This window comes from Notolepis coatsorum (assembly GCF_963971535.1).
Source record: "Notolepis coatsorum genome assembly, chromosome: 2".
NCBI classification, from domain to species: domain Eukaryota; kingdom Metazoa; phylum Chordata; class Actinopteri; order Aulopiformes; family Paralepididae; genus Notolepis; species Notolepis coatsorum.
Window position 1 is genome coordinate 34,444,823 of NC_140166.1, and position 25,953 is coordinate 34,470,775.

At 47.0% G+C, this 25,953-nt stretch overlaps 1 protein-coding gene across 1 annotated transcript in view; it reads right to left on the bottom strand.

Moving 5' to 3' along the window:
• Window positions 1-5,835: 5,835 nt before the first annotated feature.
• notch1b (notch receptor 1b) overlaps window positions 5,836-25,953 on the bottom strand; it is a 97,456-nt gene continuing 77,338 nt past the window's right edge. The window contains 16 exon segments of the mRNA XM_084308106.1: window positions 5,836-8,906; window positions 9,002-9,099; window positions 9,273-9,420; window positions 10,152-10,450; window positions 12,932-13,100; window positions 13,398-13,488; window positions 13,831-14,044; window positions 17,360-17,505; window positions 18,184-18,597; window positions 19,165-19,742; window positions 19,871-19,983; window positions 21,537-21,741; window positions 21,743-21,798; window positions 22,214-22,346; window positions 24,966-25,150; window positions 25,787-25,940. Coding sequence (XP_084164232.1) covers window positions 7,599-8,906; window positions 9,002-9,099; window positions 9,273-9,420; window positions 10,152-10,450; window positions 12,932-13,100; window positions 13,398-13,488; window positions 13,831-14,044; window positions 17,360-17,505; window positions 18,184-18,597; window positions 19,165-19,742; window positions 19,871-19,983; window positions 21,537-21,741; window positions 21,743-21,798; window positions 22,214-22,346; window positions 24,966-25,150; window positions 25,787-25,940 — 4,311 coding nt within the window. The 3' untranslated portion in view covers window positions 5,836-7,598.

Below are 25,953 nucleotides of genomic sequence, written 5' to 3' on the forward strand. Positions count from 1 at the left end.
AAGGCGAAGCCAAGCATCGCCCCTAACTAACAGAACTTGGTTATAGTCATAACCTAACGTTTATCATGGTGATATGATGATAACGCATAACGTTATTTGAGGAAGCTCTACCCAAACTCCTGTATCCAATAATAATAATAATAATAATAATAATAATAAATATATCTGATAGACGGGTACGCGGGACCCGTACTGTAATAAAGTTTTCAATCAATCAATCAATCAAACGTCTCATAACTCCCTGGCTGTCACGTGGCTGGTGACTGACAACTTTTCTGAGCCAATAGGCGCTTTGCGCGACCATAGCAAGTCGCTTCCCAGCCGAGAGCAGCCGCGTCTATACTTTCCGTATAGCCGCATTTCTGGCAGACGCTCTCTGATTGGCCACTGTTGCCCAATCGCGTGACGAGCTGTGTCTTTGCCCATTTCCGCGTCGAACTACCTGGCGTTCTATCGCCATGCTCTAAGACAAACTCTAACCTTAACCAACTTCGAAAGAGTGCCTAAGCTTAACCGTCGAAAGAACTTGCCGTCACGCTCTAAGACAAACTCTAACCTTAACCAACTTCGAAAGAGTGCCTAAGCTTAACCAGTGTAGAAACAGGCGTCGGCCAATCAGAGAGCGTTTTGCCAGAAATGCGGCTATGGAAAGTATAGACGCGGAGCAGGCGGGTGGCCTGTATCAGTTCCGCAACCGTTTCCATTTCCGGGGTAGGCCTGTTTGGCCGCGACGGCCACGTGGGCAGGCGCGGCCACGCCCCGCGGCAGCCCCAGGACGCCCTGGGGCTGCCGCGTTGGACTTGAGGCTGGAGTTCGCGGCGCCTTTCACATCGCAGTCATCAGTCATAATAATATCGCGCCACCCACGCTGCAGTCGGCAGTCATCAGTCATCTCTAATAATATTAATCACTGTTCAACGTTGCAAGATTCACTTTGTCACAAGTGCTTAAGTTATAACTTGAGTCAAGAAAGCCCGAGCTTCACTCACTTTTCCCATGTGCAGTCATACACGCTGCACCCATCAGTCATAATAATATCGCGCCACCCACGCTGCAGTCGGCAGTCATCAGTCATCTCTAATAATATTAATCACTGTTCAACGTTGAAGTAAGTGCTGTATTTTATTTCAGTAAGGTGTATGCGTTGCAGTGCAAATGCTTCTTACTGGCGCGCTCCAGAGACTGTTACTGTACCATACAATATACTATGCAATGTACCAATATACAATACGCTAGCGTATTGTATATTGTATGGTACAGTAACGGTCTCTGGAGCGCAACAGTAAGAAGCATTTGCACTGCAACGCGTACACCTTACTGTAAATTGTACCTCATCCCATTTCTGCTTTGCACTATAGCGTATTGTATATTGGTACATTGCATAGTATATTGTATGGTACAGTAACGGTCTCTGGAGCGCAACAGTAAGAAGCATTTGCACTGCAACGCGTACACCTTACTGTAAATTGTACCTCATCCCATTTCTGCTTTGCACTATAGCGTATTGTATATTGGTACATTGCATTGTATATTGTATGGTACAGTAACAGTCTCTGGAGCGCGCCAGTAAGAAGCATTTGCACTGCAAGTTTCAAGTTTCAAGTTTCTTTAATAGTTGTCATACAGAAGTACAGAATACTTTCATACAAAATGCTTCTTACTGTTACGCTCCAGCAACGCATACTGCAACGCATACACCTAACTGAAATAAAATACAGCACTTACTTCAACGTTGAACAGTGATTAATATTATTAGAGATGACTGATGACTGCCGACTGCAGCGTGGGTGGCGCGATATTATTATGACTGATGGGTGCAGCGTGTATGACTGCACATGGGAAAAGTGAGTGAAGCTCTGGCTTTCTTGACTCAAGTTATAACTTAAGCACTTGTGACAAAGTGAATCTTGCAACGTTGAACAGTGATTAATATTATTAGAGATGACTGATGACTGCCGACTGCAGCGTGGGTGGCGCGATATTATTATGACTGATGACTGCGATGTGAAAGGCGCCGCGAACTCCAGCCTCAAGTCCAACGCGGCAGCCCCAGGCCCACGTGGCCGTCGCGGCCAATCAGGCCTACCCCGGAAATGGAAACGGTTGCGGAACTGATACAGGCGACAACATTCTAACCGTCATGCAACGCGCTTGGCGAGGCCGTAGTAAGACCTGCGTAGATCTGCGTCCGCCTAGCCAATCTCGAACACGCCTATTATCGAACACGCCTTAAAGTCAGCCCATGTTACCCCACTTCTTAGGGACCTGCATTGGCTCCCCATCGCCACACGAATCCGCTTCAAGCTCCTCGACCTGGCATATAGCGCAGCGAAGGGAACGGCTCCCGCCTGATTGATTGATTGATTGAAAACTTTATTAACAGATTGCAGAATGGGTACAATACAGTACGGCTCACTATACACAATTGGGGATGCAGACCAGAGAAATACCTTCGTCCTGTTTACATCAGGGTCCCCCATTTCAATTCATCATGACATTTATGACATACACGACATACAGATATACAGTACTGTTACATCCAGACATTTATGACATACAAGATATATAAATAGTACTGTTTAAGAGACAGAGATTCTAAAAGAGAATATATACATTTGAGGGGGAAGAAATGTACATTGGGTGGGGAGGGGGTTTGGACATTTACCAGGGCCAGTTTCGAATTGCAGCCTCCCGTATAGGTGTTCTTTGAGAGCGGTTTTGAAGGAGGGTATAGGGATTCACATTATTTATGGTTGTGGGTAGGGTGTTCCACATTGTTGTGGCATAATTGCGAAACGTGTTTAGTCCCTTGTTTGAGCCGAATCTGGGTTGAACATGATTTGTGGAACTCCCTCTGGTGTTGTGGTTGTGGAATTCACTGACCTTTGGGAAGTATTTTGACATGTACATGGGTATCTTAGTGGTAAGTGGTGTAGTGTATCTTGAAGACCAGGCCCATTGCAAGTTGCTGTACTCTGTCGTCTACTCTAAGCCATCCTAGGTTGTCAAAATGGGCAGGGGTGAGGTGGGTTTTAGGAGTAAGGTCAAGCTGTAGTCTGACCGGTTTGTTTTGTGATGTTTGTAGTCTTGTTTTTAGTGCCTTTGAGGTGCTTTGGTACCATGAGGTGCAAGCATAGTCGTAGTGCCCTTGAATGAGTGCTCCTGTTAGAGTCTTCAGGGTATTCTTGTTTACCAGAGAGGAGGTCTGGTACAAGAATCTTATTCGTTGGCTGACTTTTTTGATTACATTGGTTGCCATTTTGTCACAGGAAAGATTTGCCTCTAGGATGGAACCTAGGTATGTAATTTCATCTTTCCTTGTGACAATATTGTCACCCACTGTAACAGAGAAGCCGTTGGCCTTGCTGAGTTTGTTATTTGATCCAAAGAGAATGGACTCTGTTTTTCCCCAGGTGTGATGATAGTTTGTTATCAGCGAGCCAGGTGCATATTCTGCAGAGTTCAGAGCTGAGGGCTTTTTCAACCTGCAACTTGTCCCTGTCAGACTCAGCAGGGCTGAGTCGTCCGCGAACAGGAACAAGTTGCAGTCACAAGCTGATGACATGTCATTTGCATAAATTAGGAACAGTAACGGTCCTAGTATGCTTCCTTGTGGAACACCACAGCTCACTGGGAGGAGGTAGTGTACCGTTTACCTCCACCATCTGTTCTCTCCCCTCCAGGTAGGATTGCATCCAGCTCACTGATAAACTATCAAAACGAATTGCTTTTAGCTTGTCAATCAGAATGGAGTGATTGGCAGTGTTGAAAGCCTTTTGGAGGTCCAGCATGACCATGCTGCAGTATTTGCCCACGTCCACCTCTTGTTTGATGTGGTCGTTCAAATAGAGAAGGCATGTGTCAGTGGAGTGGGATGTTCTGAAGCCAGATTGGAATTCGTAGATTAGCTTTTTTCCTGCAAGGTACTTTTCGACCTGTTCGTAGAAAATAAATGCCATGACTTTCGAGATGGATGTAAGAATAGAAACAGGGTGGTAGTTGCCTGGGTCTAATTTGCTGTCTTTTTTGTGCAGGGGGGTCACTCTCACAATGCCTACCTCTGGTCAATGGTCTATAACTACACACCCTCAAGACCCCTCCGCTCTATTGTCTAAGGGTGTACCACAGGGTTCGGTATTGGGGCCGGTCCTCTTTACAATCTATATTAATGATATTGTTTCTAGTCTTTCAGCACTAGCAGGTTGTCAGGCTCATCTTTATGCGGATGATACAGTTGTCTACTGCATTGCGGATACTGTTCAGGAAGCTATTGTGAACCTGCAGCTTGCGTTTGACACTCTCCAAAATGCTCTAGCTAAGCTCAAGTTAGTGCTTAATGCTAGTAAAACCAAGTCTATGATGTTTTCTAGAGCCAGGGTTATATATTATGACATGCTACACCTAACAACAGCAAATGGTTTGTATATTGAAAGAGTTAGTGAGTATAAATATCTTGGTATATGGCTGGATGATAAACTTTCTTTTAAATTCCATATAGATAACCTAGCTACAAAATTACGGCAAAAGATTGGTTTCTTGTACCGTAACCGCGCTAGTTTTCCTATGTTCTGTAGGAAAAGAATTATACAGGCTGTTTTTTTGTCAATATTGGACTATGGTGATGTCATTTACAGGCATGCGTCTGCGTCTACATTAAGGCCTTTGGATTCTGCCTACCACTCCGCCCTAAGATTTATTACGGGTGACAAATATGATACTCACCATTGTCTTTTGTATGAGAGGGTAGGCTGGCCATCTCTCTCGTTGCGACGTAGTTATCATGGGTATCTTTTTATCTACAAAGCAATTATTGGCAAACTTCCAACTTATATTACATCTTTGTTGGTCTGGAGTGCTGTCACCTACCAAACTCGTTCGAATGATCGGCTTGTGCTCAGGGTGCCTCGAGTTCGGTCTGAGCTTGGAAAATCTGCCTTCTCCTACGATGCTCCATACACATGGAATACCCTGCAAAAGACTCTAAAGCTCGGAACATTCCCGTCATTCATAAAGGCATTGCACTTGACCTATGTACTGAATCATGTAATTGTTTTTAATCCATCATTGTAGTAATTGTAATTCATTGTAATTATTAACTGTTATGATATTTGTGTTAACTCGTCATCACTGTAAATGAGGGAAACCTCAGTGCTTTCACGAGTATAAATAAAGGTTTGAAATTAAATGAAAACATTTTCTGGCCGCCTCAGACCCTCCGTCAGACCCACTCCTATCCGAGCTCCGGGTGGGTCATCGAAGAGAAGCCGCCTATTCTCGGTCCTCGCTTCACAACTTTCTTACACAGTACCGTATAATTGTATCATGTCTTGTATGTCATAAATGTCTCGATTAATTTAAAATGGAGGACCCTTATGTAAGCAAGACGAAAGTCTTTTTCTGGTCTTCATCATCTTAGCAGTTGTTTGTATTGTGCTGTACTGTATTGTACCCATTCTGCAATCTGTTAATAAAGTTTTCAATCAATCAATCAATCAATCAATCAATCAATAGGACAGCCGAAACCCGACCAATCTCTCGCTGTCGACTAAAAACACACTTCTTCAATAAATATCTGAATTGGGGGAAAAAAACAAAAACGAACCTTCTTACTGTCGTGCACCTAATATACTAACATGCCTCTACTACTATGCACTTAACACTGCAGTACTTTGATGCACATTGTTACTCAGCTGTAAGAGTTGTACCCTTCCTGCTGACTTGTACAGAACTTGTAAGTTGCTTTGGATAAAAGTGTCAGCTAAATGACTAAATGTGATGGTAGACAGATTTGAAAAAGCATAGACTACTCAACACCATGAACATTCAAATCAAGAAGCACAGAGGGGTCCTTTATTATGACAAGAAACATTTGTACAGTTGAGGGGGAAATACATTTTATACAAATTATAACTTTATAAGAGGAAGGATTTTTTTTGTGTGCAGATATTACCATTTACTACAACCTAGGATTTTTCTTTTAATTATAACATTTTGACAACTATACCATGGAGTGTCTCACAAAGCATTAACATGGACACAATAAGGAAATAGGACAAGTCTTCGTTTTTACAAAGTAAAAATTCATCTAACAAAATGTCCAAATTGGTTGTCTCAGTGGATTCTCACATACCACACAACAGTCAATAAATACAAATTCAAAGAAAAGGAAATCGTACATTTATGTTGTTCTTTTATCTTTCTGGAACATTTGAAAATATATTCTAATATATCGTCTGTATATATATTTTTAGATGTATTTCGGTCTCTGGGACACGTGGAAAATATGTTCTGTGAGTGACATTTAAAAGACTGTTGGGCTCTGCGAGACATCTCTTATCAGAGTGACATGCTTAAGACATTAGATTTCTTAAACAAAATCTTGCTTACAAGGGAAATGCATAACATATTTACAAATAAAAGGAACACAGCCATAGGCTCAAACTAATAGGAGGGAGAGGGAATCTTCCACAGCCCTCAGAACAATATGGGATACAAGGTGACCAACTGGCCAGATCTCCAAAGACTCAGGAACAAGGGCCACAGGACTTACAAGAAACTCAAAGCCTGTCTTAATGCCAATCTCCAAGATGGCTGTATACTGTACAACACACCACCCCCCCAAACCTGACCCCAACACACACACACACACACACACACACACACGCACGCACGCGCACACACACACATACATACAATTAAATCAAGAGTAACTCACTGTTATGCCATTGATTTAAGAAATCTATACAACTTTCTCAAACAAGTGTAACCAAATGTTGCATTTTATGGACCCCATGAAATATGAAAAGGGGACATTCCTGACTTTTTGTTTTGTTTTCCGTTTTGATTGTGAGCTCACTAGAACATTTCACACACAAACCATAAGTAAGTTAAAAAAAAAATTGCTTTATAAAAAATGCCCTTAGAATCATGGTGGTGTTTATACACAAGATTATACAAAACAAATATCAAAATATAAACAAAGAGATTGAGAAAGTATATGAAAAAAGGCAAAGACAAAAAAAAAAAAAAAAGTTTAACAAAATAAATAACCAGTGTATGCCAAGAGCCGGTGTCACACGCGTTGACTTTCCCCTTACACCAGGGGGCGCTTGCTTTAAAAACAAAAAAACAAGTGCCCCCTTGTGGAATAGATACGGGGAACTAGTGTGTCTGGTGAAACGGTGCTGCGTGTGACGTGGGTTCACCACAGAAGAGAGGCACTAACAGAAAGTACTGAGAACTATACTCTGACCTTCTCTCCCCCTGCTGGGGGGTCCCCAACATGTCTGGGACCCAACACAGGGGGTCCCCAACACAGGGGCTCCCCAACACATCTGGGACCCAACACAGGGGGTCCCCAACACGTCTGGGAGCAGGCGATAAAAAGCATAAATAAGACATTAATAAATAAAATAAAAAGAGAATGGATGAAACACAGGTTTCTTACTGTTAGTATAAAAGAATATAAAAAATCCTTCTGTCAAATCCGTTCATAGCTTTTCCTTTTTCCTTTCAATGATCCCCTTCTTTTCTCAATTTGCCTTTTTTCCATATAAAAATATTCAACAGTCCGTCTTGGCGTAAAGACACAAGCTGTCTTATTTGAACTGTTCAGGTATATGTCCTATCTGAGACTGCATGCTGGTTGGTGGACTCTTGATGCCCTCTGACCAATCGGACATGTTGGAATGTGGAGAGGAACTGGACCATTGGTCGGGAGAGCCGGGGGAGGGGGTCAGAAAGGGGTGGTCGGGCACCTGGAGCTGATGGTTGGGGGTGTTGTCCATGGGGCCCGTGTAGCTGTGTTGGGAGGGCGGGGTAAGGAACTGGGTGCTGGGCATGGACTGGTTGAGGGAGGAGGGTATGATCTGGGTCTCCACGGGCAGGATGGTGTGGATGGGCATGCTGCCGTTACCCGTGCCCTGCTGCAGCTCCGGGGAGCTCAGCTCGCCGCTGATGAAGTTCTGGCTGCTGCCGGTGTTCGAGTTCTGGTGCTGCAGCTGGATACTCTGCTGCTGCTGTTGTTGCTGGAGCTGTTGGAGATTCTGCATCTGCTGCATCTGCTGTGCCTGCTGCTGCTGCAGGAGGTGCGGCTGGGGGCCCAGCCTGGTGGTCTGCATCCCCTGGTAGCTCATCATCTGAGACACGTTGTGGAGGGAGGTCATCATCCCGTGCCCCTGCCCGACAGGGGCCCCTCTCATGGGGTTGAACTGCCCCGGCTGGCCCAGGCTGCCGTGCATCCTGGAGAGCCATTCGCACTGGCCGTTGGGCAGGTGGGTGAGGCGTGGCGGCAGCGGGTCGAACTGCATGCGCGCCAGCTCCTGCTTGTTGGACATGCCCATGTGGCCGACGGTGAGGTGGGGGTCCGACATCCCCTGGAGATGGTTGAGGGACACGGACGGCGACTGCTGGAAGGGGGAGGTCATCATGGGTGGAGAGGCCACGTCAGAGATGTAGCCGTGAGGGGACTCCAGCGAGTCGACGGGGGAGAGAACAGCCGAGCTGTCCAGGAGGCTTCCGGACTTCCCGTCCTGGGAATTCTTCTTCTTAGCCTTCATGTCCTTGCCCTCCTTACAGCCGATGCCCTTGGCGCTGGGCTTGCGTGCCTTCTTGCCCTGGCCGTGGCCTTGGGGCTGTGGCTGCTTCATGCCGCTGAGGTAGCCGTTGGGGGAACAGAGGGTCGGTGACAGGTTGGTGCCGAGTGAGCCGCCGTGCATCGGGGGACTTCGGACCAGGTTGTACTCGTCCAGCAGCTGTACGATGTCGTGGTGCATGCGCTCCTGGGCGATGTCCCTGGGCAGTCGGTCCATGTGGTCGGTGATCTCTCGGTTGGCAAAGTGCTCCAGTAAGACCTTGGCCGTCTCATAGCTTCCTTCCCTGGCGGCCAGAAACAGCGGGGTTTCCTCCTGAGGACAGAAGAGACGGCGGGAAAACACATTTTAGTCTGGAAAAGCTTCTCTCTATTGTGTTTAACGAGGTCAGAGAAGAAGTTATTTTGAACCTTGTTATTCTGCATGTCTTTATTGGCTCCGTTCTTCAGTAACACGATGGCTGCCTCCACATTGTTGACAGCTGCAGCCCAGTGCAAGGCCGATTTACCTGGTGAGGGAGAATCACTGGTTATAATTCACAGTATGATATATCACAGTCTATGATCTATTAGTATCTATTTTATACATCGATTCTAACATGTTCTACTATATAACTATGAACACTGAGTATTATATTGTATTAAAAAGACAGGATAGAGGAGATGGACTGAAGAGCTTTACCGAAGTCGTCGATGGCGTTGACGTCGGCGTGGCAGTTGATGAGCTCCTCCACCATGCCCTCAAACGCCAGCCTGGCGGCGAGGATAAGAGGGGTGGTGCCATCATGCATACGGGCGTCGAGGTCAGTGGCGCGGTTCCTTATCAAAATCTATAGAGACACAGATATCGGGTTCATTTGAAGAAGAAAACAAAAACAAACCGTCCCCCCGACGAACCCTATTTTCATACACACCAACGTACTGAACTGATTCGATTTGATCGATTCTCATCCGGAGATAAATATGATCACATTGATTTGATAGAATTATCTGTGTGTGAACTTGCACTGGCCCGAAATCGGGCCCTCATGCAAAAAAGTCACAGCACTTTGCGAGCGTCTATCGGCTCTGGGCTGCATTCTTTGGAGAGCTTTTTTTCTTTGTCGCACAGTTTACCAAAACCTCTCTCAAAAAGACCCATTTCTGAACGGATCTCTATAGAATTTGGACCTGTACTACATAAGACTTCAGGCTATGGATCCGCTGTGTTTTCCAGCTTATACCTATTTCTATTTATTTTATTTCATTTGATATTGCAACCACTACAGAAAAATGTGAGTACACAAGTTCAAGTTCAACTCAAGTTCAGACCTCTGTTACTCTATTTCATTAGCACTAAAAGTGAGTTCCCTTTGTTGCACTAGTAACTTCAGAATGTTATCTTTCAAAAGAGACTAGGCTCATGCATGTGCTATAAGTATAAAGTATAAAGCTAAGCTTTGCAAAAAAAGTATGCAGTCCTCAAGATCAAGTAAGAGGTTAAAAGCTGATTCGGTGCCTGAATAGATAACACGTATAACCTACCTCTGCATAAAAGAAAAGGTTAGCAACGGCCGCCTACCTGGAACACTCCCTGGGCGTCGGCTGCGACGGCAGAATGAAGCGGCGTCCGGCCCATGTTGTCCTGGATGTTGGTGTCTGCGCTGGCGTCCAGCAGGCGCTTGGCGGCGTCAGAGCGGGCGTAGCGGGCGGACAGGTGGAGGGCGGTTTCGCCCGTGCGGTCGGTCTGGCTGTGAAGGATGGCACCCTGGTAGATGAAGTCGTTGATCATGTTGGCAGAGGCGTCCTCCTCTTCCTCGCTGTTGCCCGTCTCGAGACCCCCGCCGCTGCAGGAAGCGATCATCAGCGGGGTGAAACCGTCTGGGTAGAAAGAAGAGGAAGGAGGAGAGAGAGAGACAGGGGGCGAGGCTGCTTAGTCGAGGGGAGTCTATTATCAACGGTTTCTAAGTATCCCATAATTCTCTGTGTTTTATCCAGAGAGTGGCTTCTACATGGGACTGGAACCACAGTCAGAATGAGTGGGAGGAGTCAATAAGCCTGACCCTAAACATCAGACACCCAAGTGTAAAATGTCAACATTGGCGATGAATATTAGCTTGCTTGTTTATTGACTGAAGTAATGTAACAGTTTCCCTTCTATTCACTTCACCAATGTGGTTCAAAAACATTTCATTCCTGCGGCTGGGTGGCGCAGCGGACATTGCGCTCGTCACCAACGCACGAGACACCGGTATCGACTCCGGCTGTCTGTGTTGCCTCCGGCTTGGGCCGGCCGTCATACTAACTCAATTGGCAGAGTTAGCGGGAGGGAAGGCGATGGGGTGGTAATCTGGACGTTGTGGACAGCGACTTCTACAGGTCGGACAGGGCGCCTGCACAGCAAAAGACAGGAGAGGGCAGTGTGAGCCTCCTACACGTTACTCCTCGCCAATGAGAATCCGCGCTGGCAGGTGAAAAGAGAACAGCTGGCTGTCTCCATATGTATTGGAGGAAGCATGTGATAGACCTCAGGGCTCCCTAGAACGACCAGTAGGGGGCACATGCGCGCAACGACCAGGTAGAGGAGGGGGGAATTGGCATAACGACTAAATTGGGATGGGAAAATCAGGAGGAGAAAAAGAGGATAAAAAAAGTATAATAATAATTTCATTCCTCACTGCTAGCATCAATTCCCAATGTTAATATATCCCATATCGTGGCATCCCATAGCTTCCACTATGATGACAGCGCTTGGACCTCTCCTGGTTTTCCTCTCCTAAGAAAGGAATGCCAATAGCTGAGTGCTAGGAGAGAAAGCACAGCCCGGCGGCAGCAGCAGCAGCAGCAGAGTGCGGGGTCAGCACAGCGTGGTCCCGGTAACGGCCCATGAAACAAACAGGGGAGCCTGCACTTCAAAGCACTGGGGAGATCAAAACTAAACCAACAAACAAATCGAATGTGGATTTGATGCTTTTTGCCCGGGTTGAATCATCAAAGCTCTCTCTCTCTCTCTCTCTCTCTCTCTCTCTCTCTCTCTCTCTCTCTCTCTCTCTCTCTCTCTCTCTCTCTCTCTCTCTCTCTCTCTCTCTCTCTCTCTCTCTCTCTCTCTCTCTCTCTCTCTCTCTCTCTCTCTCTCTCTCTCTCTCTCTCTCTCTTTTCGATAACAGATTCTGATCAAGCCTGGGCATAGGGGAAGCGTCAGAGGGAAAGAGAAGCTGGGGGGGGGGAGGCTCGCCAAAGCTAGGCAGCTGTAAAAACCCAAGAATTATCATCTATCTCGGAGAGGCAGCTCAGTCTGTGGACTTGGACGGGCTTTTCTCCTCTTCAAAAGAATAGCAAGGCCCAAAATCTCACAGATTTGGTCGATTCCGACGCATCGATCTTCCACAGGCGGGAACAGAGTTCTCTATAGTTTTTTTAACCCTGTTACTTTTGATTTTCCTCTGGATAATTCTTCAGGGGATTTGGGCACAAGTTCTTTTGCATTTGATGCGTTTATTGGTTTTTATTAATATGGCATATAAGAACGGAGGCCCATTACTGGTCAAATGATTAATCTGAGTAGGAATCAGTCTTTCCCCCGGGGCGCCTGTCTGCCAGACAGCTTCTTTGAAGAATATCCCCTTTCCCCTGAGGACATGGGGCTTTAGCAACTCCTACACACACACACACACACACACACACACACACACACACACACACACACACACACACACACACACACACACACACACACACACACACACACACACACACACACACACACACACACACACACACACACACACACACACACACACACACACACACACACACACACTATAGGCAGGCACGCACTAGAATTGCTCCCTCAGAAAAGGTATGAGTCAATGTGTTAGATACATTTCAGAAGACACCTTTTTTTTTTTTTTTTTCAAAAAGGTAGAATTCTGACAAGGAATTCTGAAAAGCATGATGTTAACTGTTAAAAAAAACTAAGAAATATTTATTAAATGATTTCAGAATTTCACAATTATTTGTTTTAAAAACTGATCCAATAAAGATATGTCACACCCAGTTGAACCCAAAAATCTAGATATTTATTTAGATATGCAATATATTGTAAATTCTCCAAAAATCATATTTAGAATTTGACCTTGGATAATAGAAGTACAAAATATGTATGTTACAGTGACAGTTTGTATTTCAAACATTTTATTTATTTATCTATATATATATAGATAAATAAAATAAAAATACAAGATTTTAAAAGCATAATCCCGGATGATATATTCTTGCCTATTCACCAAAAAGGGGTGCAAATAGCTCTTATCCAAATCCTACTCACAGCGCCACATTTCCCTAACGACGCTTGTCACCCACCTGGTCCGCGGACGTTGACGTCCATGCAGTCGCTCTCGATCTCGCCCTGGGGCGGCGTGGGGGCCATGGAGGGGACGACGCGCAGGTCGGCAGCGTCCAGGTGCTGCTGGGTCCACTGCCGGTGGTCGGTCTGGTGGTCGAGCTCCAGCGTAGGCTGCTCCTCGAACTGCTGCAGGGGCCAATGGGGAGGAGGACATCCACCGCGGCGGTTAGAGAAGCAATCGAAACCCAAATGAAATGTCGCTGAAGCTCTAACGAGTCCGCCGACGTTTATTTGAATAATAATAATAATAATTTAAACATTATTCAGTTTTATTTTTTTTCAAAATCCATACCAGAACGTTTTAATAGAAACCTTTTGAGACAATTATGAGTAAAAATATAAAAAATAACACAAACTTGAGCAGGTATTTCCGTTAAAGTGCCGTTAAAGCAAGAAAAAGTTGTATTTCCACGTCCTCCTTACCCTGAAGCGCTTAGCGTCCGAAGGCTCCTCTTCTCCCCACTCGTTCTGGGTGTCATCCATCAGCGATATGTCGGAGTTGTTCTTCAGTGGCCTGCGGTGGTCAAGGAGAAATCCCATTGAAAATATTCATACACACCAGTGCTCCAGGCTCCCGGGTCCCATCAGCAATGTTGAAAAACAAAAGCATTGATTGAGCGATAACCCCCCCCACTACCCCAGTCCCACCCTCTCTGCTCTGCTCCGACAAGTCAATTAATGTGCACCTAAACCTGCTGTATCATTAACATTAATGATCCTAGTCCAAAAACATCTCTGATCACCAGCTACTAGTCCTCCCAAAAAAGACTACCCCTCTGCATGACCTGCAAAGACCCCCCCCCAGCACCCGACGACAGGAGCCGCCAACCAGTGGAACATGCTGGAAGCCACTTACTTTAATCCCACAGAATCCTCCCCGACGGGCTCGCGCCTCTTCTTCTTGCTGGTCTCGCTGGTCTTGAAGCCCTCCGGGAGCCACAGGCGCCCGTGCTCGTGGCGACGTTTCCGGGACGCCACCATCCCCACGCCGACGAAGGCCGCCAGGACCACCACGGCCACCACCACGTAGATGAGGTAGGGCTTCAGCGGCGGCGGCGGGTCCACCTGACCTGGTGGAGGGACGGACAACATGGTCAGCACGGACGGACGGACGGAGCGGACGCGGTGAGACCTGAACGGCTCGGATCGGACGGAGTGGGTCGAGGAGAGCTAGCCCGGCTATCCTCTTCGCCCCGAGCCCAGTGGTTCTCCCCCGCGCTCAACAACCACCCGGTCGTCCACAACCAGCCAGTGGCAGAACACCGACTGATGATCTTCAGCCGTTTGCGAAGCTAACGTCTCTTCTTCTATCTATTCGGTAATAATCAGAATTGCTAACCACTTCTCATCAAAAAAGGGGGGGAAAAGGATGGGGCGTGATAAAAAAAAAAGAAAAAAAGGAAGGAGTAGGGGGTGGGGTTGTGGGGGGGCACCTCCTCCCTCGCTCTCCTCTCAACCCAGGGTACCAAGAGACAACTTTACCATTTCTTCTTTAAGGGGGAAAAAGAAGGGGGGGATTAATGAACTTCAAATTACTGCACGCGCTTTAAGCTGTAAAGACGAAGGATTTATTAGGATTTTCGAGATAACAAAGACTCCCAACTTCTAGCACACTCCCGATCAATTTTTACCCTTCTCTTTTTTTCTCCTCCTTCCACTAACGATTTTGAAATGATAAACTCCCCCCCCCCCCCCCCTAAACCCTCAGAGATGCATTAAGTCCTGGTATTACATTCAGAGAGGTGAAGGTTGCAGCAGCCCCTCACACTGTGGGATGAGTGTGTGTGTGTGTGTGTGTGTGTGTGTGTGTGTGTGTGTGTGTGTGTGTGTGTGTGTGTGTGTGTGTGTGTGTGTGTGTGTGTGTGTGTGTGTGTGTGTGTGTGTGTATGTGTGTGTGTGTGTGTGTGTGTGTGTGTGTGTGTGTGTGTGTGTGTGTGTGTGTGCATGCGCATGCGCGTGTGTGTGTGGGGGAGAGAGAGAGAGAGAGGCAGAGGGAGAGAGAGATAGTATTGTATATGTGAGTAGGGGGCTGGATGAGTTGATTTTAAATTAACCATTTTGGGGCCTGAAGCCAATGGATTTACACAGCGACTGAGGGATTGATTGTTTAGGCCACGAGATCCACAACTGCATTTGTTCATCGCTGCATAACAAATACACAATCAAAGAGCAGCAGGGTTACAACCTAACCGGACTGCGGGGAATGCCTTCAGTTGGAGTGTGTATGTGCACACACGTGCCTAAACCTTGTGTATGCGTGTATGTGGTGGGGATTGATGTGTGGGGTGTTTGGGGACTGGCTGTTCCAGGGGGGTTCACATGCTTTCGAGCAACACTGTACTTATTGTACTTATTTTATGCCTATTCTTATGTCTGCACTTTCTACATTGCACTACTTTTATTGTCTTTTTATACATATTCTTATGTCTGCACTTTATACATTTTATTTTGTCCTGTTTTTATTTTGTATTTTGTGCATACAAATTTAAATTGTATGCTATTTGCTGTGAAGCACTTTGCTGCAATCCATGTATGAAAGGTGCTATATAAATAAAGTTATTATTATTATTATTATTATTATTATTATTATTATTATTATTATTATTATTATTATTATTATTATTATTATTATTATTATTATTATTATTATTATTATTATTATTATTATTATTATTATTATTATTATTATTATTATGTGTGTGCATATGCATTGTGCACTATATACATACAATATGAGAGTGTGGGTGTGTGTTTGGCCCTGTAAACTCGCAAACACATATTTCCAACAAGCTATGTGTGTACATGTGAGTATGTGTGCCTGAATCCATACAAACACATATTTACATTTAGCTCATGAAATATGTGCACATGATGTACTTGGGTGTGTGTGTGTGTGTGTGTGTGTGTGTCTACTAGGGGTGTAACGATGCGACCTCACAACGATTAATTCCGATTATTCAGGCAACGATTCAATGCATCATGAAATCTCTTCATTTGACCACGATTCGATTCGATTCGATACATTTTCGATACATTTTCTATCAGTTAATTCCCCCAAAGATTTTACACAAATGTGGCTGGGGGAACTGATTCACTAAGCATGAATGGACTATAAGTCAATAAAAACAATACACACAAAAAAAAAACATTAAATTGTTTTATTTTTTATTTCGATTAATTTGGATTATAATCGATTCTAACATATTCAGCTACGTGAGTATTTTCATTTTAGGGAACTTTATACTTTTACTCCACTACATTTCAAAGAAATATTGTACTTTTTACTCCACTACATTTATCTGAACCCATCAGTACGAGTTACTTTAAAGAAAAAGATTTTGCATAGAAAACATGGCAAAAATGTATGAAGATTATATGTTTTCATATTTGAAGCCTGTCAACTTCAAGAGGACGTAATCAGATCAGCATAACTGTACCAAATACTGTACCACTTTAACATAACCCTTAATCAGAGCAGCATAACTGGACCACATACCACTTTAACATAACCTTTAATCAGAGCAGCATAATTGGACCACATACCCCTTTAACGTAACTTTCAGAGGTCAATAGATCGAGGATTGAATACTCCCAAGCACTGGAATACACAGACGCTATGTAGAATGCATACTTTTACTTTAGATACTTAAGTACATTCAATAGAAAATACTTCTCTACTTTTACTTAAGTAGAATTTGATTGGAGGACTTTTAGTTTTACCAGAGTACTCATTTATCTGGGTATTTCTACTTGTACTTAAGTAAAGGAACGGTGTACTTCTTCCACCACTGCTGTTTACCCAGCCGCACTGGACGGCAAAAAGCCGAACGCAACGCATGCGAATAGACGTATAGCAATAGACCTGTTCGCTGTATACAAACATACCGTGTTCGAGCCAATCAGCAATACCAACTGAGTCATGTGACTAAATTGCCTCGGACCTGCGCGAGCTGCTGCGCTAAAATAATATGACGGGGCTCTATGGAGAAACCATGGCACTCCCCTGACTAAAAGTAGTTTCAAACGAAAACGGCTGGATGTCATTTAGCCAAATCAGCATGGCTGTGAGTGTGAGTCTTTCACCTTTTACATATCTAGCTTTGGCATGGATTGATTGTTTAGATCGCTAGCATGGCTAACAAATGCAAATATATGTAGCCCCGTTGTTCTGACCAGGATTACGTTCCTTTCTGCCCCGGTGATGCGCGCGCACACTGAGTCTGGCATATACAGCGAACAGGTCTATAGTAGGCTACTGTGGAGATGTTTTGGCAAAATGAGCAGTCCATAAGGCAGTACATAAGGCTTTCTAAAGCCGGCGTAATGCCAACCGGGGAACCTGGCAGTCACACAGGTGCTGCCGCCACACGAGGAGATGCACTCACCAACAGCCTCTATGATGTAAGGGATGTTCAGTTTGCCACTGGAGGCCAAGGCCCCGAGGAAGGCTGCTACGTCCGTGGCACTCTGGAAACACTCGGTGGACTGGTGGAGGCACTGGCGGTTATCGATGTCCAGATACACAATGGACCTGAGGAGAGGAGGGAGACAAAGCGCTTTACAATTTGTTCCTCACATTTTATAAAAAAGAAGCAGTGAAGCTAGACCAGCACTCTCAGGTTCAAGTATTTAATGGCAGCCTGAAACAAACATGTTTCGGAATTACATATTCCTTCGTCAGTGTTATAGCTTGCAAGCTATAACAAGCTTGCAAGCTATAACACTGACGAAGGAATATGTAATTCCGAAACATGTTTGTTTCAGGCTGCCATTAAATACTTGAACCTGAGAGTGCTGGTCTAGCTTCACTGCTTCTTTTTTATAAAATACTTAATGGGATTTCAGCACCCAGTGTCGAATCTTGAGAGCGCGGTCTAACTTGACATTTTTCCTCACATTTTACCCATTCAAGCTCAAGGACACTTCGACACGCTGCCCGAGAGGAGCGGGAACCGAACCGGGAACCTCCGGATTACCAGATGACTGCTCTACCTCCTGAGCCACTGTATCACCATGGTACCAATTTTGTACTAACCATGGTATAATCGAATTTAAACCAAGATACCGGTGGTAATATTTTTCATGATGGAAACACCAAATAGCTTACTTTTTTGTAAGGGACAATCCATGTTTCAACAGTTCAGGGAATCATTTCATGCCATACTTGTCAAATAATCTTTTTCCCCCCCTCAACAGAACCAAGCCTCACCCTTTGATCTGCATGTGGTCCAGCTCCTGGCGGCTCCGGGCCAGTCCCCTCTTCACCAGGCGCAGCACGTTCGCGGGACCGTCCGCCCACGTGTCCGCCGAGCGCTTGATGTTGTGCTTCTTCAGCTCCTGCTCGCTGCCGTAGTACGGGTACACCATCACCTTCCCGCCGGCGTCCCGCCTGAAGGCCACGTTGGTGTGCAGGACGCGGCTCAGCTCGCGCAGGAAGCCGAAGGAGTTGTTGAGGAGCTGGTCGGGCAGGATGTGGACCACCACCACCAGCTCGCCCACGGCCAGCTTCTCGGGCATGTTGTTGGCACAGTCCAGACCGTCCCACTCGCACTCTGCGTTGTTGCAGCCCTGATCACAGTGGCCGTCCATGTAGTGGTCCTTGCAGTACTGGTCATACAGAGGGCTGGGGGGGAGGGGGGGGGGGGGGTCACTTTTCTCAATCAAAATATCAATGACTCTTGAATTGGCTTAAGCGATACACAAACTAGAATAGACGGTATCAGTGGAATTGTGTTGCAAGGGGACAGTCTGATCTGCAGTTAATTCATCTGTTTGCTTGTTTTTGCTGTCAAGTTGAAACCGTATATAGAAGGTATGACACACACAGTAGGGCTGCACGATTAATTGAAAAAAATCGCGATCTCGATTCATAGACCTATGCGATCTAATTTCAAAGTTATGACGATAAAATCCTTTTTTTACTTTTTACTTAACTTTTTAAAATGATGACGAAAAATAAGAATCGTGTGAGAGAATCGCGATCTAAATTCTTAGAGAGAAAAATCGTGATTAAAATGTTAGCAAGAATCGTGCAGCCCTAACACACAGACAAAAGAACAAATCTGTTTAGCCGAGTAACAATAAAATCGTATTATTAAATGGATACGGCCTGGCTACTTATATACACTGGAATCCAAATATTTGAATAGTTTCAGAATAAAAACGAAAAGAAAACAAAAACAAAACTCACTTGCACTGTCCCTCCAGGTTCTGGCAGTCGAAGCCGTCATACAGGCAGCCGTTGTTGTCGCACTGCGCGTCGCACTTGCCATCGTTGAAGTAGCGCCAGCACTGCAGCGCGTCCGAGCAGTTCTGCCAGGGGTCGTGGAAGTTCAGCGAGCAGTCGCCGCCGTCCCAGCCGCACGCGTAGTCGTTGCAGAGGCTGTCGCACACCATGTTGCCCCGGCGCTCCTCGCACTGCGCCACCTCGCAGCTCACCGCCTCCTCCACGTCCGAGGGTGGCGCGATGTCGTGCCCAAAGCCCCCCGGGAAGGTGTAGTCCAGGATGTGGCAGCGCAGGCCGTTGAAGTGGGCGGGGCAGACGCAGTGGAAGAACGGCGCCTCCGTCGTGTACTCGCAGGTGCCGCCGTTGTAGCAGGGGCCGGACGAGCACGGGTTGTCGGTGGGCTCCCGGCACTCGGGCCCCGTGAAGGACGGCGCGCACAGGCACTTGGGACTCTTGTGGCCGGAGATACAGGTGCCGCCGTTGCGACAGTGAAGGCTGCCACACGCCTGGGCGTCGTACTCGCAGGTGGAGCCGGTGTAGCCCTGAAAGGTGGGGAGAGACGAGCGAGAGAACGGTGAGAAGAGAGAACGGTGTTTATGGTTTTGTTTGTATTATTTGCACCATGTTCAAAATGGGAAAAGGGTGTGTGTGTGTGTGTGTGTGCACTCACAGGTGGACACTTGCAGATGAAGCCGTGGGGGGTGTTGCTGGCGACAGCGCAGGTGCCTCCATTACGACAAGGCTTTCCTTTGCAGCCGTCAAACACTGTGTCGCAGCGCTGGCCTGGGAAGAAGTTACAACAGTTTATTTAATTTATATCAGTGGAGGTTATTCCATGACAACACGTGAAACACAAATTCACTCATAATTCATAATTATTATTAATTTACATATATATAATTTAATTATTATTATTATTATTATTTTTTATTAGAAATGTTTTCCTCTGTAAAAAAAATGCCAGTGAATTATTTTCTTTCTTCAAAAATGGCCAAAAGTGACAACTCTGAGCTTTTTATTCTATTATCCAATCAAAATAGGCTATTTGAGTCATCTAAGCCCCGCCCGTGCAATTTTGCGCACGCTACTCACGAACGCGGGTTGACAGCCCTCGACGGTCTGAGACTCAATCAGAGAGGAGCTGCGCGACATGGCATAGACCACTGCACTTCCGCGTTACATGGAGCTCGTGAGGAGGAGGGGGGCGGGGGGACGAGAGCGCAAGGGAATCAAATGAATGCGCTGCCTTCCCCCCCGAACCTCCCATGAGCTCAAAATACCGTGGTCAATTGTTTACACTTTCCATGGGATAAAAGAACGTGTCTCGACTCGAGTCGGACTTGTCTCGATGGAGAAGCTGCAATATTCAATGGAAGATGAGATCGGTCACTGCTTTGGCTGTTGTGTGGTGAGTGCATTTAAAATATATATATATATTTTACAGTGATTATGAATTCATTGGCCCGCTGTGGCCTTGCGTGTGTAATACACCAACACGGTTCCCGCGGGCACCAGGTAGCCCCCAAGGACCACATGAGTCACCCGCGGCAAGCCTTGCTTGCGTTTCTAATCAAATATTAATATCGCCGCGGGGAGGGGGGGGGGGCATAATCCCACGGGACAATGGGATTGACCGATATGTTTACCAATATTCCAATGTACAGTTTTGCTGTACCATTGACTCAGAATGGTCTGTTTTATTGAAATTGTCACAGCAGTATAGTTTGTTTATACTTCAGAAGTATGATATTTAAACATGGTCCCCAAAATGAATGGAAGCGAATGAGGAGCCTGACACCTGGGAGGAATGGGGGTGTTGCAGCGTTGGGGATGTTTAAAAAATATAATTTAATATATAATATAATATAATAATTTTGTGCTTCACCAAGAAATTTGGTCAGCAGCCGCCACTGCTTTATACAGTTGATATGAAAAGAAAAAAAAACATCTACCATTTCATCATTTCACTTTTAAAGCTTAAAGAAATGACCTGTGTATTTTTTTTAAATCCACATGCATTACGTCGTTTTCAGATAGAAAATTGCACCCGTTCTTCAGTGTGACCCAAAACTGCGACTAGTTTCACCCGCCCCACCCCTGGGCTGCCTACCCCCCCCCCCCCCCCCCCCCTCCAGGCTACCTACCCTGCCCCCCATTCAGGCTGCCTACCCCACCCCACCACCGGGCTGCCTACCTAGCCTCCCCCCTCCAGGCTGCCTACCCCACCCCACCACCGGGCTGCCTACCTAGCCTCCCCACCCCCAGGCTGCCTACCCCACCCCACCCCCGAGCAGCCTACCCCGCCCCCCCCCCCCGCCCCCCCCCGCGCTGCTTACCTGTGTATCCGGTGCGACACTCGCAGCGGTAGTTGTTGGTGAGCTGGACACAGTTGTGCGTGCCCCTGGGGTCACAGGGGTTGGAGAGACACTCGTTGACGTCCCCCTCGCAGCGCTCCCCCACGTAGCCCGCGGGGCAGGTGCAGTGGTAGCCCCCCACGCCGGATCCACGCACCTGCCCCTTGTTGAAGCACTTGGGCTCGTTGGGTGACGGGGTCAGTGGACGGGGTGCAGTCGTCGGTGTTGATCTGGCAGTGAGCGCCTGAGGTATGGTGAGGGCAGAGGGACAAAACACAGGTCAGGTTCCATATCTAATCGTTTTATATGGTTATTCAACTCGGAAAACCTTCTTTTGTATGGTTCTTAGGCCAAAAAAACATCTTGTGATCACTCAATTTCACCGATCAAAATATCAAACAACAACATGATGGATTTTTTTTTTGGGGGATACACCGACGATCACCGGCACTCTGGCTGACCTACAAGACCTTCATGTCCGAGAGGGAAATCGATACCGTATTTGACAAGTAAGAGAGGAGATGGAGAGATAGAGAGAGAGGAAGAGTTTTCAGACATGCTCCGGGGCGCTGTTAAGCCCTAATAATGAAGCGTGGAGAGAGGAGGAGAGAGGAGGAGAGGTGCTGGGTGCGTGGGGTGTTTGTGTGGGGTCCGCTGACCTTGGGTTCCCCGGGGACAGGAGCATTTGTAGGTATTGATCAGGTCAATGCAGGTGCCCCCGTTCTGGCAAGGCTGAGAGAAGCACTCATTGATCTCGTCCGAGCAGTTGGTCCCCACATAGCCTGGCATACACTGAGAGAGAGAGAGACGGGGAGAGAGAGAGAGAGACGGGGAGAGAGAGAGAGAGAGAGAGAGAGAGAGAGAGAGAGAGAGAGAGAGAGAGAGAGAGAGAGAGAGAAGATTAGAGACAGGGGGTATAAAAAGAGAGAAGGAGAATAGGCAAAGAGGGGGGAAACTTAATCAATGTCTGACATGAAACAAGGCTAGTTTTTTTGTTTATCTGGCTCTTTTCTTCAGCCTCATTCTGCAAGGCCAGCAGCTCCTCTATTCCAGAGGAGATTAGCATAACTGAGCTGTTTGCCTTCTATTTATAAACAACCTCTTCATTAGGGATAAACCCACTGATGTGGCTACAGTGGAAGCAGGAAGTTAGCTGTAGAATCTGAAAGGACAGCTCGTAGGAACAGACACAACTGGAACATTCTCAGTACATTGACATACTGTATGTGATACAAAATTATTTAACTACAGTTAAATAAGTATGTAATAGTTTTAACAGGGGTTCAGACAATCTGTTCTACCACTCAGAATGACCTACCAACAGTGGCATGCACAGATATGGCCGAAGGGGGGCTTGAGCCCCTGCCCGTTTGCCCAAGTGCCTTCCAAAGAAAAATTATAATTTATGACTATCCACGAAAAATATGGAGACGGAAATGTATACTACTATCACGAAAAATATGAAGAAGAATTTCTGGTCACGATTAGATTTTATTCTGTTTTCTGTTCATTATTCTGTTAATTATTCTGTTTAAAATGTATTTGTACTACAGAGATCTAATTATAGGTTATATATACAGTATGGTGGGATTGATGTGTGAGGTGTTTGGGGGACTGGCTGTTCCTGGGGGGTTCACATGCCTTCGAGCAACACTGTACTTATTGTACTTATTTTATGCCTATTCTTATGTCTGCACTTTATGCATTGCTTTTAGTCAACTGTGTGCTGATTTTATGCCTATGTCATTTAATTTCATACTAATTGCTGTGGGGCACTCTGATTGCGGTCCATGTGTGAAAAGTGCTATATATATAGATAGAGTTATTAATATTTATTATTATTATATTGTAAAACAAAATGTATGCATTGAATGTCTAACGTCTCAACGACATTGAAAATGAGGGTGACCTAGATTTTTCCTTTCGAGAATAAATAAAGGTTTGAATATAATGTATATATATGAGACTTATGGAAGCGAGCGAGAGAAGGAGATCATTGATACAATTTAACATTTTGATACACGGTCTCTCCCCAGGGTCCACACGGTCTCTCCCAGTCTCTCTCCACAGTCTCTCACCCAGTCTCTCCCCCAGTCTCTCCCACAGTCCTCTCTCCACAGTCCTCTCTCCACAGTCTCTCTCCACAGAGTCTCTCTCCCCAGTCTCTCCCCACAGTCTCTCCCCAGTCTCTCTCCCAGTCTCTCCCCACAGTCTCTCTCCCCAGTCTCTCTCCCAGTCCTCTCCCCACAGTCTCTCTCCACAGTCTCTCTCCCCAGTCTCTCCCCACAGTCTCTCTCCAGGGTCTCTCCCCACAGTCTCTCCCCCCAGTCTCTCCCCAGAGTCTCTCCCCAGGGTCTCACCCCAGTCTCTCCCCACAGTCTCTCCCACAGTCTCTCCCCACAGTCTCTCTCCACAGTCTCTCTCCCCAGTCTCTCCCACAGTCTCTCCCCACAGTCTCTCTCCACAGTCTCTCCCACAGTCTCTCCCCCACAGTCTCTCTCCACAGTCTCTCTCCACAGTCTCTCTCCCAGTCTCTCTCCACAGTCTCTCTCACAGTCTCTCCCCCCAGTCTCTCTCCACAGTCTCTCTCCCCACAGTCTCTCTCCACAGTCTCTCCCCACAGTCTCTCCCCAGGGTCTCTCCCAGAGTCTCTCCCCAGAGTCTCTCCCCAGAGTCTCTCCCCACAGTCTCTCCCCAGGGTCTCTCCCCAGAGTCTCTCCCAGGGTCTCACCCAGTCCTCTCCCCACTCTCCCAGTCTCTCCCAGAGTCTCTCCCCACAGTCTCTCCCCCAGTCTCTCCCCCCAGTCTCTCCCCAGAGTCTCTCCCCACAGTCTCTCCCACAGTCTCTCCCCCCAGTCTCTCCCCAGAGTCTCTCCCCACAGTCTCTCCCCACACCCACAGTCTCTCCCCACAGTCTCTCCCCAGGGTCTCTCCCCAGAGTCTCTCCCAGTCTCTCCCCAGAGTCTCTCTCCACAGTCTCTCCCCACAGTCTCTCCCCACAGTCTCTCCACAGTCTCTCTCCCCAGTCTCTCTCCCCACAGTCTCTCCCCACAGTCTCTCCCCAGAGTCTCTCCCCACAGTCTCTCTCCACAGTCTCTCACCCAGTCTCTCCCCCCAGTCTCTCCCCAGAGTCTCTCCCCACAGTCTCTCCCCCCAGTCTCTCCCCCCAGTCTCTCCCCAGAGTCTCTCCCCACAGTCTCTCCCCACAGTCTCTCCCCACAGTCTCTCCCCACAGTCTCTCCCCACAGTCTCTCCCCAGAGTCTCTCCCCAGGGTCTCTCCCCACAGTCTCTCTCCACAGTCTCTCTCCACAGTCTCTCTCCCACAGTCTCTCCCCACAGTCTCTCTCCACAGTCTCTCCCCACAGTCTCTCCCCCCAGTCTCTCCCCAGAGTCTCTCCCCAGGGTCTCACCTTGCAGGAGTATCCTCCTAGGAAGTCTGTGCAGGTGGCTCCGTTCTGGCAGGGGTTGGGGGTGCACTCATCCACCTGCTCCTCGCAGTAGCTACCCGTGTAGCCCACCTGGCAGTGGCAGTAGTGGGTGTTCCCTGCATCAAGACACTGGCCAGAGTTACGACACAGATGGGCCACGTCCACACCTGGACCGGCGGCGAGGAAGAAGAGGAAGAGGATGGATACAGACACAGAGTTAGAGATATGGATAAAACTCTGTTGGAAATCAGAAGTAAAAGCACACTCAAATGGTAAATCACTGCATTTATATAACAGCTTTTATCCAAAGCACTTTACAATTTGTTACTCACATTTTACCCATTCACTCACACATTCACACACCGATGGCGATCAGTCAGTCAGTCAGTCAGTCAGTCAGTCAGTCAGTCAGTCAGTCAGTCAGTCAGTCAGTCAGTCAGTCAGTCAGTCAGTCAGTCAGTCAGTCACTCACTCACTCACTCACTCACTCACACACCCACTCACTCACTCACACACCCACTCACTCACTCACTCACTCACTCACACACCCACTCACTCACTCACTCACTCACTCACTCACACACCCACTCACTCACTCACTCACTCACTCACTCACTCACTCACTCACTCACTCACTCACTCACTCACTCACTCACTCACTCACTCACTCACTCACACTCACTCACTCACTCACTCACATCACTCACTCACTCACTCACTCACTCACTCACTCACTCACTCACTCACTCACTCACTCACTCACTCACTCACACTCACTCACTCACTCCCCTCCCTCCCCCTACCTCTCTGGGTGGCTGCCACCTCGCAGGAGACACTGGGCACGTCGCAGTAGAGACCCGTCCAGCCCGTCTGGCAGTCGCAGCTGTAGGTGGTGTTCTTCTGCCAGCAGGTGCCCTTGTTCTTACAGGGGGAGGAGTCGCACCATCGCACCAGGTTCTGAGAGGCACAG